Source organism: Rhinocladiella mackenziei, assembly GCF_000835555.1.
Source record: "Rhinocladiella mackenziei CBS 650.93 unplaced genomic scaffold supercont1.4, whole genome shotgun sequence".
Lineage (NCBI taxonomy): Eukaryota > Fungi > Ascomycota > Eurotiomycetes > Chaetothyriales > Herpotrichiellaceae > Rhinocladiella > Rhinocladiella mackenziei.
The window spans coordinates 1,469,188-1,481,857 of NW_013550601.1; the positions used below are offsets into that span (position 1 = coordinate 1,469,188).

General features: G+C 50.3%; 5 protein-coding genes across 5 annotated transcripts; 1 reads left to right on the forward strand and 4 right to left on the reverse strand.

Annotated features, from left to right (window-relative positions):
• Nucleotides 1-249: 249 nt before the first annotated feature.
• On the reverse strand, nucleotides 250-827 carry Z518_05665 (uncharacterized protein; the record flags this gene model as incomplete). The annotated part of the gene is made up of 3 exons (XM_013416476.1): nucleotides 250-467; nucleotides 539-634; nucleotides 704-827. 3 exons carry the CDS (start codon nucleotides 825-827, stop codon nucleotides 250-252), a joined length of 438 nt encoding a protein of 145 aa, XP_013271930.1.
• Nucleotides 828-1,583: 756 nt separating this feature from the next.
• On the reverse strand, nucleotides 1,584-3,042 carry Z518_05666 (agmatinase; the record flags this gene model as incomplete). Its single annotated transcript, XM_013416477.1, has 3 exons — nucleotides 1,584-2,110; nucleotides 2,241-2,557; nucleotides 2,687-3,042. 3 exons carry the CDS (start codon nucleotides 3,040-3,042, stop codon nucleotides 1,584-1,586), a joined length of 1,200 nt encoding a protein of 399 aa, XP_013271931.1.
• Nucleotides 3,043-4,170: 1,128 nt separating this feature from the next.
• On the forward strand, nucleotides 4,171-6,333 carry Z518_05667 (uncharacterized protein; the record flags this gene model as incomplete). The annotated part of the gene is made up of 4 exons (XM_013416478.1): nucleotides 4,171-4,541; nucleotides 4,797-5,784; nucleotides 5,838-6,214; nucleotides 6,294-6,333. The coding sequence occupies 4 exons, from the start codon at nucleotides 4,171-4,173 to the stop codon at nucleotides 6,331-6,333; spliced, it is 1,776 nt and encodes a 591-aa protein (XP_013271932.1).
• Nucleotides 6,334-7,963: 1,630 nt separating this feature from the next.
• On the reverse strand, nucleotides 7,964-8,701 carry Z518_05668 (uncharacterized protein; the record flags this gene model as incomplete). The annotated part of the gene is made up of 1 exon (XM_013416479.1): nucleotides 7,964-8,701. The coding sequence occupies one exon, from the start codon at nucleotides 8,699-8,701 to the stop codon at nucleotides 7,964-7,966; it is 738 nt and encodes a 245-aa protein (XP_013271933.1).
• A 1,462-nt stretch (nucleotides 8,702-10,163) lies between these two features.
• Z518_05669 (uncharacterized protein) lies at nucleotides 10,164-11,030 on the reverse strand (the record flags this gene model as incomplete). The annotated part of the gene is made up of 1 exon (XM_013416480.1): nucleotides 10,164-11,030. One exon carries the CDS (start codon nucleotides 11,028-11,030, stop codon nucleotides 10,164-10,166), a length of 867 nt encoding a protein of 288 aa, XP_013271934.1.
• Between the last annotated feature and the right edge of the window lie 1,640 nt (nucleotides 11,031-12,670).

The window sequence follows — 12,670 nt, forward strand, 5'->3', positions numbered from 1 at the left end:
GTATCACTTCTGAGAATGAGAAGCAGCTTTTCCTCAGTACGACAAACTCCCCTTTTTCCCCCATTGTCCGAGGTATGGGCCGGATAGCATAATGCTTCATGCCGCAGTCATTCCTTTCCCGTGTTATGAGCACCGGCGACCTGTAGAGACGGTCAGCATCCATCTTGGGCTCGGAGTTTCGTGTTCAAATCCGCAACCAGTGTCACACCAGGCTTATCTTTCCTCCTTGTCCTTTCTCTTTCGACTATTCTAATGATCTTCGTTCTCGCCAACAAGCCTGGTCAAACACAGTCTCAGAGCTTCTGTACTGACCTTTCCCACAATGTTGTACCGCTTGCTGAAGAAGGCATACCACTCATCTAGCACTGTCTTGTACTTATCATCCAGGTCATCCCACTCGGGGACGCAATCTTCGGCTTTCAAGCTCGACAGGGCGAGTGCGCGAGACGGATCCTTTCCGGCAAAGACTATGGTAGGAAGTCACTATTAGCCCGAGTGCCCATCTATAGCGACCATAGCTAGAAGAGGGCATCCGCACCATGATATTGGCCTTTCTCAGCATAGGCAGCATTCTTGGAGACATCGAAGATGGTTCCCTTGATCGCAACCAATGTTGGCTTGTCCGGATGAGTTCCTGTCACGCAACCGCAGTCTCAGCCCAATGACTCCCTCAATGTGTGTGCTGCCCGTTCCATCCGCATACCATCACATTGACTCAACTCTTCCAGTGTGATCAAATCATTCTTGGGCGGATTGAGTTCCACCTTTTGCTTGGGCTCGAATCTCTTGTACTCTGAATAAGGGCTAGGTGAGGTTGGATCCGCCATGACTGCAATGTATCAACGAACCTCGGCTGGTATCGGTCACTACACAAATAGAGAGATAAGGAGAGCCAGGTCAGTCGGGTTGATTTTGAGAGCAGTGCTCGAAGCGGTGCTAGGACCAAGACGTGCACTGCCCCAGTGACCGTTGTATGCAAGGGTGATTACATACTCTTGAGTTTGTCTGAGGAGAAATAGCAACTACCCCCGGCTTTGGCCTGGGACGGGATCGCGGGGCAGTCGATGATACACTGACTTTGGAGGGACTCTCGCCCTAGTGTCGGGAGGGGCGGTGGTGGCACTGGTGGCAGGTGAACAGATACGAGGGGGGGGGGCGTCAAACTGAACCGACGGCCGTGCTTAATGATCCTTCCTCCAGTCAAAGTCTGTGATCTTTTTCCACGCCCAAAACAAAGAACCTTTGTTGCGATTGACGATGGCGAAGTGGTCAATGACCGACGCTCTGATGACACAGGCTTGCACCATCCACATCGAGAAATCCGAAGAGTCGATCCCAGAACTCACCGTCCGCCATTCGTTGCGCCTGGTGCCCGTCTGCCCCACCGACTTCGCACGCCACGCAATTGCGTTCCATGGCACCACCCAGCACGCGATTCTTTCCTCTTTTCGCCTGGCCCTTATCGGGAAAAATGAAAGAGGCGGAAAAAAGTGCTGTGACGCGTTTGCAGCGAAATTACCCATGTTAGGAACCAGGGGAGCCGAGGCTTACAATCTATTCGAACACCAAGCATCTCCCCCGTCTTATACCTGATCCTTCAAAGGTTTCACGGGAGTTTCCACCATAAGTCCCATGAGAGAATGGGCCACCTCGGCCGCAGCGAGGACCGTCGTCTCTCCAGGATTGTCATAAATAGGAGCGACCTCCACCACATCCGCTCCAATGACCTTGAGACCTTCAAGTCCGTCCAGAATACTCAGGAGTTCTCTGGTGGTCCACCCCCCCACTTCCGCTGTACCTGTTGCCGGAGCATAGGCAGGATCGAGGACGTCAATATCGACAGAAATATACACGTTGGTATCACCCACACGCGCTTTGAGCTTCTCAATGATACCGGCCACACCGATCTTGTCAATGTCTCTGGCGGTAATGATCTCAAAACCGCACCGTTTGTCGTTCTTCCAATCGTATTTCTTATTGGCAGCTGGTGCTCGAATGCCGGCGTGAGCTGACGAGTTCAGAATCAGACCTTCTTCGTGGGCAATGTGAAGAAAAGTGCCATGATTCACCCCGGCATAATGGGAAAATCCCCCTCCAAGGACCTTCGGATCTGTCCGAGACCAATTGTCAGCATGACGTTTTTCAATGTCCGGCGGATGACAAGGGCTGGACCCGGAGGCCGGAACGCCACACGTGACCCCGCCGAAAATGTTTCCAGAAGGGGATGAACTCAACCGTACCCCAAGTGTCGATATGACTGTCGAAATGGATCACACTGACAGGTCCCCAATGATCAATCGTCGAGCGTAATGCAGCCAAAGTAGTGGTGTGGTCGCCACCAAGGGTGATGATGCGAGGGACACTGGCTACCTCGCTGGTGTTTGCGGGCCGGCTCGAAACATCCTGGTGCGCCTTCCCGAGTTGCTGCAAGGCTACGGTATTGTCTAGAAAAGTCAGGGGTGCGTCGCCACAGTCGACTATTCGAGCCCAAGCAAGAAAGTAGTTATCATGAGTGTAAGGACTCCATGCAAAGGGAGCGGCAATTCGTCGAGAGCCCCTATCAGACCGGTCAGATCAGGAAATGGTTTTCGCGGATCTTTTCCTAGTCGACTTCTGAAGATTCCAAAAGAGGGGGGAAAAAAATAAAAGAACATGACCAAAACGAGACATATCGCCCTCGACTTACCATCGAATGCCCGCAGGGCCAAATCGGGCTCCAGGTCTTCCCGTGGTAGCGGTGTCGAAGGGAGCTCCTAAAAATGCGATATCATACTGATCCACCGAATCGTCTGATGATAAACAATGAACCCAAGGCAGATTTGAGAACGTAGTCAATCCCGAGTATTTCTCGAATTCTAAGAGGACGTCCACATCGCTGCTTATGGTAGATCGATATCGACCAGGGTCCAGGTCATGTCTGTAGCCATGGCCGTGGGAATTGGATTGCGATTGTAGTGGGTCAACCGGAGGAAAAATCACATCCCGAGCTTCTAGGGCGGCAGGCAAAAGGAACAGCATCGACGGGCCCAAAGAGGCGAACATGATGCCATTCAAGCCCGGGAATCGCGTATCTCATGCAGAGAGTAGGTAAGAAAGAAGACCACGCGTCGCGGGCCAGCCCCCCAGGCAACCTGAGTCTTGAAGAGGATTTTTTTACTTCAGACTTAACCAGTGTTCCCGTACCGTGCTCCAGGATCCACGAAGAAGGGGGCGAGAATGAGCGGCTGAGAGATACCGATATGCAGCGTAGCACGAGGGAAATTAGTTTGGGGAAGAGTGGGCGAGGTGGCGATGATAGACTGTTGCAGGATCGGGATATCGAATTCAAGGCAACAAATCCAGTCGAGCGGATTGGAGATTGGGAAGTGGGAGGTCAAGCAGTGCCGGTAAAGAGGCTTAGCGGCGGAGTTTGACATGGTGATCGAAGATGGAATGATAATGGGCAATTGCCAATTGAAACGATAGCAAGGTATGATTTTCCAGGAACTGACGAGCGGTGGCGTGAAACGTGTATTCTGGTAGGATGAACCAGGTATAAGCGGGCCGCTTACAGTAGAGGAGGATGCACGGTAGCCCAGTTGATCGTTGGTTTCTTCTCTTCCGCACCTTTAAAGGGCTTGGCAACATTCAGCCAAGCCCCTAAAGCGGACTAGCAGAAGTAGCCAATTCACTGCCTCCTTCTCGTCGCCTTCCGCCCGCCTATCCACCAAAAGTCCCGGCCACTCACCTCCTCCTTCTTTTGCTGGTTGCATCTTGCATCGACTCTGGTACTACCTTTGCCTCGTGCTGCCCATCGGCCTTGCGAGAACCGGGCTATCTAGCAAATGGTGTCATCTCTACGACAATCCTCCTCGAGATAAGCCCACGCCCAGACTATCCAAAGGGCTCATCATCTCAGGCGCTTGGACTTGCTCATCTCTTGTCCACGTTATACCCTGATCCAACGAAACCCAGGCCTTGCTTAATGGCGGGCCACCCAAAGTCTATCTATCTGCTGGGGAAACTCGCCATGCAGCCGATAATTGTGGGTGACATTATCATCATGATCAGCCCAGGCTCATCGGTCTACATATACCATGCGATTCCCACCGGGGTCTAAGACTCCCTGTCCTTTTGACTTGTTTTCCCAGTCTCTTTCTTGTCCCGTTTCTTTGACAGAGATCTTTCATCATGTCAAGCGCCGCCCATGACTTTGGTTCCGACGAGAAGGGGATCATTCCCCATGTCATGGATGAAACTCCCCTGGCTCGTGGCATTCGCACCCACTCTGACGACGATGAAGAAAATGTCCGACGAGGCTCCCACTCTTCTCGCAAATACTCGGTCGTCGCCTCTCTCAAGGCCAACTACGCTCTCGCTGAGACCCCAGGTTATGCTGACAGTATCAAAGTCACCTATGACAGCACCCACCGAAAGCTGAAACCCCGACACATTCAGCTCATCGGTATTGGTGGTACCATTGGAACAGCCTTGTACGTTCAAATTGGTCATGGCCTGCTCAATGGCGGCCCAGGAAGCTTGTTTCTTGCCTTCACGATCTGGTAAGCTAAAAGATTTTTTTTTTTTTTTTTTTCCTTTTCTCTTTTTTCGGAGGGCTTTACATCAAGGATCCGATCTGGTTAAGCAAGCGAAGATTTGGCCAAGAACGCCCCCCCTCTCTTCTTCGTACCGCCATAGTTCGAACCCTGGCGCCAGAGGCTACTCACAGTTCGACACGAACAAACCGAATTATCATAATGTCTTCGTACGATTTTGATTCAGTATCCAAGGCTAACACATACCTCCTTCCCACTCAGGTGTACATTCATTCTCTGCGTTACCAACTGCATGGCCGAGATGGTTACGTATCTGCCCATTTCGTCCCCTTTCATTCGATTTGCCGGCCGTTACGTCGATGAAGCCTTTGGTGTTGCCGCCGGCTACAACTTTTTCGTCTTCGAAGCCATGTTGGTTCCCTTTGAAATCGTTGCGTGTAACGTCATCATCCACTTTTGGAGCGACATCGTCCCCGCCGGTGGTATTATTGCCATTGTCATTGTCTGCTATGCCATGATCAACCTCTTCGCCGTTCAGTGGTACGGGGAGTCTGAATTCTGGCTTGCTTTGGGTAAAGTACTTCTGATCGTGGGCCTGATTATTTACACCTTCATCGTGATGCTTGGAGGGAACCCGTTGGGTGATCGTTTCGGATTCCGCTACTGGAACAACCCAGGATCTTTCACCGAGCTTTACTATGGAGGCTCCCTCGGTCGATTCCTGGGTTTCTTGCAATGCTTGATCCAAGCCTCCTTCACCATTGCAGGACCCGACTACGTTTCCATGGCCGCGGGTGAGGCCGAGAATCCCCGCAAAGTCCTCCCTAAGGCCTACAAAGCTGTCTTCTACCGTCTGACCTCCTTCTTTATGCTCGGCTCTCTCTGTGTCGGGATTTTGGTTCCGTACAACGACGCCGAGTTGACCGAGGCCTATTCGACCGGAGCACCCGGTGCTGCCGCCTCCCCATATGTTGTCTCGATGAATCGACTCCGAATTCAAGTACTTCCCCACATTGTCAACGCCATGGTGCTGGGTAGCGCGTTCTCGGCTGGAAACAGTTACGTCTACTGTGCGAGTCGTAGCTTGTTCGGTCTGGCTCTGGAAGGCAAAGCTCCTCGAATTTTCACCCGATGCACCAAGAATGGTGTGCCCATCTACTGTGTGGCCATCGTCCTGTTGATCAGCCTGTTGTCCTTTTTGCAAGTCAGCAATAATGCGTCGGTGGTGTTGAATTGGTTCGTCAACTTGGTGAGTTGGCTCTCGTGAGATTAAGTAAAAGAGTCCATTGCTTACTGCCCAAGGTCACCGCATCCCAATTGATTAATTTCTCGGTCATGTCGTACACGTTCATCAAATTCAAGAGAGCGCTCGAAGTCCAAGGTATCGATCGCAACACTCTGCCATATAAATCATGGTGGCAACCATTCTCGGCCTATTACGCTTTAATTGGCACCTTCATCATGACTTTTGTCGGTGGATATACCGTCTTCCTCCCTGGTTTCTGGGACGTTCCAACCTTCTTTTTCAGTTATACCATGATCGGGGTTTTCCCGACTCTCTTCTTTGGATGGAAGTTCTACAAGAAGACAAAGTGGTTGAAGCCTGAAGAAGTCGATCTCAGAAAGGATATGGATGAGATTGAAGAGTATGAGAGAGACTATGTTCCCAAACCACCAAGGTGAGTCGTGGTATATTGACCACACCTGTTCTGGACCCTTTTTCACCAAGCCGTATTCGTGACTGACTCGAACCCACAGGAACGTATTCATGAAATACTTTGACAAACTGTTCAGCTAAGAATACCTTCCGATCTCGATGGAATTTCTTCAACGTGTCGGTCCCTGTATGCCTGAATCCCCAAGGCTGAACGAACTCCGAAAAGGATCAAAAGAGAAATATTTAAAAATACGCGTGGATCCAGCCGAGTGGAAGCAGGAGTGTCTCTGTGCGTGTCCCATGCGTCTTTTGTGTCCTTATACCGGACCTGAGCGGATCCTTTATTCTGGGTTTACTTGTGCGTGGTTGTACACGGGGCGCTTCTACGAAAGACGAAGGGACGTCAGGTAGCGAGCTTTTCAAATCAAAAGCCGAACACGATAAACTCACGACGGACCTTTGAATTTGCAAATAAAAAAAAAACAGATCCGACCAAGATACCCTCTTTGGATATTCATTGTACATTCCCATTCCCTCCTCTTCCTGTTCCGCTGTTCTCATCAACACTCTTCATGTGTTGGTTGGGGGCGCGTTGTATGCTCTTCATTCCCTCTCCTTCTTTTGCCTTGAGCACTTGTCTCTTATTCTTCCATTGAATTTCTTTCTTTGGTTTTTCTCTGCTTTTGACCCAGTTTATCCTAGGTTAGGGTCATGCGGATGGATAAAGGGATGAAAGTTGCGGGTAAGTACTCATTCATCATTGTCAAATCCCCCAGTCAAACTCTTACGCGTTTCTCTCGCTCTTTTCAGAAAAGAAGAACCGATTTGATTCAGTAGTCATTATATTATCCATTTCATTATCGATTCCGCATCACGCACATGAGCGGACTTCTCTACTTTCTCTTCTTTACTTGCTTTATTCCAATCTATATGAAGATCCAGGACGCCGGTCATTAGTGATTCATTGACAAGGATACTTGTGAGAAATGGGGTTGGAAGGATTCACCGACGAAGTGAATGGAGCAGGTATGTGCCTTGGCCAGAACATCTTTCCAGTGGGCCCATCATGGGTAAGACATGGTATGATAGCTACAATCATAGGGATCTTGGTTCCGTCTTTGAACGGCTTTGAGTCCGGTATGAAAACAATGCTCAAGCCGGATTTGTGGACTCTTCATCAAAAACTTGAGCCGACATTCTTGTGAAAAAGGGGGAGGGGGAGAGAAAAGGGCAACGGACTGTCCATGCAGGATTCCTCTAGACCCCAGTGATGAAAGTCTGCTGAATAATCAGGGCGGTCGACGGATAGTTGAACCTTGGAGGTAGACCCCAGTGAATTCTTTCTTTGACGCTTGCAAGTCAAGACATCGGATCCGAAATTTTTGAGTCTCTCGTATCGCCTTCCACGAAAACAGAAATCGAGGAGGACATACATCTGAGGTCGACAAGTACGGCCACTGGTCAGCCTCGTATCGCATCTCCAGTCCGAGTCTGGGATCTTACTCAGGACCAGGCCCATGTGCCTAACCCTGGTGCAGGTGGAAGGTGAGTGAACCGCGATAAGTGAGTAATGCCCATTTGTGGAAATCAGGTCCCGTCCCCCCGTTCCCGGCCTCATCCCGCGGTATCTTTCGGACTTCTCGTTCCTTGATACCCACCCCCCATTGCCCAGAGTGGTGAATTCCTGTCGGCATCTGATAAGGATCTGACATTTAGGGTGCTGTTTTCTTTTTCCCGTTGTCGTGTAGAGTCGACGAGCGGCTCCAGACCTTCAAACGTGGTCAAACATCGATTCACTCTTTCTCCTTCCACTGCCCAGAAATGCTCCCGGTGGCGGTTGCAACAAACCGTCCACCTCTTCTATGATCTGCTCTCGTCTTTGTTCTGCAGCGATTCTTTCTTCTTCTTCCCTCTCCGTCTCTGTTCGTCCATTGGCCTCGGCGGCTGCAGCATAATTACCTGCACCACCTCTCCCTGGATGTTGAGAATGTGAGTTTGGTGGGCTGACGGTCTTGGGGCTAAAGCTCGCCGGTAAGCTCGGGCTTCGTTTCGCTGAAGTAATGGCATTGTTGGAAGCGAAATTCCCTACCCCGCCGCGACCGGTAGATAAGTATTGCGCTGAAATCTGCCGCATGCGCGCTGCCTCTTTGGTATCAATGAGTCCCAATTTTGCAGCGGCTTTGCGACGTTCACCTAGAGAACTCTGCGGTATAGGTTGGGCTTCGAGATCGATTGGAGAAGACGACCTTACGGGCTTAGGCTCTGTTTGCCAGGAAAAGTTCCCAGCTCCGCCTCGACCGGTGCGCACATAGGGACCGTAGGCGGAAGAGTTGGAAATTGTGGACATGGGGCTTTGCGTACTGGAGTGGTCTGTCGGGATGCTGTAGGAGTCGTCTGATATGGAAGGGGTGTCATCGTGATGACGAAAATGGGAATCGGTGGGCATTGGAGATACGGAAGAAGCATAGGAATCAAGGAGCCATGCGGCCCAGGATTGTGTCGGGGACATTGTTTGGGAATTAATGGATGTCTTTGGGGGAGTTTCAGCAGAACAGTGGGACTGTCACACCCGCAGTCTGCAGGGAATCGGCAGGCAGTCAAAATGCAAACGACCGAGGCACAGTTTCGCCTTGTTGATTTTATCACAATCGTAGTACTAGTATCTTGCAAATCAATGGAAAAATTTTACATGGAAAAGTCAAAGGCACGACCAAACCATCCCTTTTCTCGAAGGGGAAAATAGAAGAATAAGAAATAGAAACCAGGCAACAAATGGGTTCAAGTCCATAAACGGTCCGTGGCGCCGGGGGTGGGGGGTAAACATGGTCAGAGTCATTGGGCGTCTGATGGTGGTCTAAGCGAAATGCATTCGGCAGGTAGCATTTGCTTGTTGACAAATAAAGGGCTAGTTGTCGGACAGATCTTCCAATAGAGAAGGGGGGAATAAAGGTCAATCGGATATCACATCCCCTTCCACATGGCTTGAGCAAGCTGCACACATTGTGAGACAGAAGACAGGCTGCGGTCGAGGGAAGCGTGCCTGTTACTCCTTTGGCTTTGATTGCGCTTATTGCTGGCAGCTTCCGTGTTCTGTTAGGCGTGTTGAAGATTTGATTCTGTTGGCGAGACCGGCTAACCATGGCCCTTGTCGCCCAAAGCTCGGTCTAAGCCCTTGGATGTCGTTGCGTCTTGCCTCGTTGTCTGAACCCTTTTGCATCTGAAGAGTCTCAAGAATGTCGATTGCGGGTCCTACGTTGGGTTAAAAAGGGGGAATGTTTTCGACTTTCTCATGCCGGGCTCAAAAATAGGCGTGGCTTTCGATAATGTTATCTCTCGGTTGATAGCAGAGATACTGTACCTCAACTTGTTTAGAGCGCTTGGGTCTTGTCCCGCTAGGCTGTCCCAATTCGGACCATGAGCAGACAACCCTTCTGCTTGGAATTGTTGCCCCTGCATTTGTGGTAGAAACATAGTCCAGTCAACCTTCGCTTCTCTTTCTTGCGGTCTTCATTGATAGATGTCTAAGACGACGAGCACTGACCTTTGGGGCTGACATGCGAAGCTGGAGATGTCCAAGCCTCGCCATTGACCCCTGGGTAGGATAGCTTGAGTACTAGGCATACTAGGCCACCCAAGGTACGGAGCCCAGCTAGAATGGGAACGAGTTAGTACACTTCGGCTGCATTTGGTTGTTGTTTCGGCAGTTCTTTTGTGTGGGGGTAATTCCTAAATAAATCTGCTCTGGCGAGAGGTTCAAAAAGATGCTCAATGGAGGAAACACCAACTAAGGGTGAAGGGCCAGGACAAGGTGGATTACTGATAGACACTGTTCAAAATTTGGCCATGAAGTATGCTTCTCACAGAATATCAGGTATCTCGCTTCTGCGAACCTGGGACTGATCAACGCGGTAATGCCATACTTGTGAAGAAAACCCCCATTTTCATCCGCTATGATATGCTTCTTTCACCATTCAGTGGAGGACAGGAAACACTTTCTGAAAGCTCTCTCTTCTCTGCATATTTCTCCACCACTGCCTAACATTTGGTCCGATAGCAAATCCAGGATCGCTTTTTCTCACCCGTGCCTCCAACTTACCAAAGTCATTGAAGTCTTCGGCCCCAGCGAAACACAGGACGTGACTCAGCCAAGGTACAATATGCAAGTCCGCATAGGTCACCTTGCCTCCCGCAGCATAAGGTAGCACAAGCGTTGACTCCAGCTCCTTGAAGGCAGTGGCGAATTTCTGATATGCTTCGTGTGTTGACCTGAAAAACTGCTCATGCTCTGCACCGATCGGCGTCACGTAAAGGTGGTGGAGTTTTCCATTGTCTTCTGCTTTAGGACCATAAAAGGGGTGGTCCGGGTATCGAGCACGATTCTCTTCCAGGACGCGTTGACGTGTGGTGATGAAACCATGGAAATTACCCTTGACCTTTTCCATCTCATCTGGGTCTCGCGCCGCCAACAGAATCAGGTTGCTGTCAAGAACCATGGAATGAACAAGCTCAAGAAGCCTTTGAACGGTCTGCTTCGTTGTATCATCCTCGGGTGCAAGGCTGATGTCGCTTTCCGGATGAGCGCGGTCAAGGTATTCAAGAATGTCTGTGCTCTGCATCAGTGGCGTGTCGAGGACGGGAGCCGTGAGGGCTGGGATTGTGCCGTTGTTGTTGACTTTGAGGTAGTCGATGTCGAAGTTGCCGGCTTCGAGGAGATCAACCTCTTTGGCTTCAAATTCGTGAGGCAGGTAACCCTTTTCAACGAGACCGAGCTGGGGGACCATCGCCCATTGAGAAGCTTCTGACGTATAAAGCGTGAATTTGGGAGTCCCGGCTGCCATTTTGACTACAGACGTTTCACCGAGAACCTGTTGTGGTTTCCTGACGATTGAAGACATTTCAATGACAGTGCGAAGCGCACCCTTATATGTTGTTCAATCAACTTCCCAGTCAACAATCCAGATAAAATCTTTTCCCAATCTGACGAGCATTCTGTGCGTGTTTTTCACTCCATTGTCCGAAAATCTTGATCGATTACGGAATCACGGCTTGGTATTCTGCGCTTCTTGACAGCAACGTCAAATTCCATTTAAAGGTATGTATGACTTCCTATTTGGTGACAACAACACGCCTGGAGTCGATCTGAAGATTGATCATGGCCAGTGGACGAAACTCAACATGTATTCAGTTGGTTTTGCAGTTTGATATGAAGTAATTGATCAACCCGAAAAGGGTTGCTATACCTTTCATTAAGAACCCCGGAAGCTAAATCCGGGCCTAGGACCCTGGGGGCTAGATCCAGCAAATGCTGGGCTGGAAATGAGTTGATCAAGTGCAGGCATCTGCTCCCGTCATCTCGCATTAAAGATTTGGAGCACCGTGTCGTCGCAATGCGGTGGATAGATTAATAGGAAGAACAGATGAAGATGTCCAAATTCATCGCTGACTTGAAATCTGATTGCTTGGCGAATAACGACATCAATATGAAGTACTCTTCACTAATATGCACCATAGACTTACGACGTTCCCAGACCCGCAGGCACGACGATGGATTTCCCGGTCTCTGCTAAAAGGCCCACACGCTCGGCTGGCACGTTCTCCCAAGTTTGATCGTTCACCGATCGATGACAGGACCGGGCCGTCAGTAGGAGAATGTTCGACCGTTCAAGGAAATTATTTTGGCGGGATCGCTGACAAACATATTCGGCACCACGCGGAGAGGCGTGAGTACTGGGCCCAATTTTTTGGCTTCAAATATAAGTTTTTGCTCGTAACTATCTCCAGGAGATCCGGGCCCCGGATGCCCAGAGACATGCTTTTCTTCAATACCCATTCTATAGGTGGATCATCACTCCCGTGTTGCCGTTAGCCATGCTCATGCCCAAGCGTCCGTGCCGTCTCTAGATTCTCTTGACCGATGACGAAGCTGATGGGCCAGGGCTGACCAGTAGTGATGCCGACCTCGTGCACCAAAAGATTGCGTGGAGGTACATGTACTCGACAAACTTACCGGACTCCATAGAACAGCCCGCAGGACTGCGCCGTTATCTTGCGCAATTCGTCCGCCACCAAGCAAAGCCGATGACGACATGCTAGGCATGAAAAGGTGAAGGTGCGTGATTTTTTTGAGTCCATTGGTGCAATCAGGTGACCTCGCCAGCTGGCCTTAAATTATCACTGGCAGTGCCTATTTCGTGCTTAGTTCTGTACCTTGCTGCAACCTGTTCGCATACAGTTTGGCGGACTTCGGGCATGGCTGCGGCTGGCCTCTGTCCACTGATTTGTTCACTTGGTCTGCCACTACTGTACTCCACACGACCTCAAGGGGCTAGTAAAATGATACCAGCAGCCACGGGGTGCTACTTACTGTTGTTAAAACTGTCTCGATTATGGACCAGTTTCCCCCCTTCCTTAAAGGCCCAATGAGGTGCCTGTCGCCAATCAGGCGCCATTCTCTGTTTGCTGTTGACAATCAACGCCT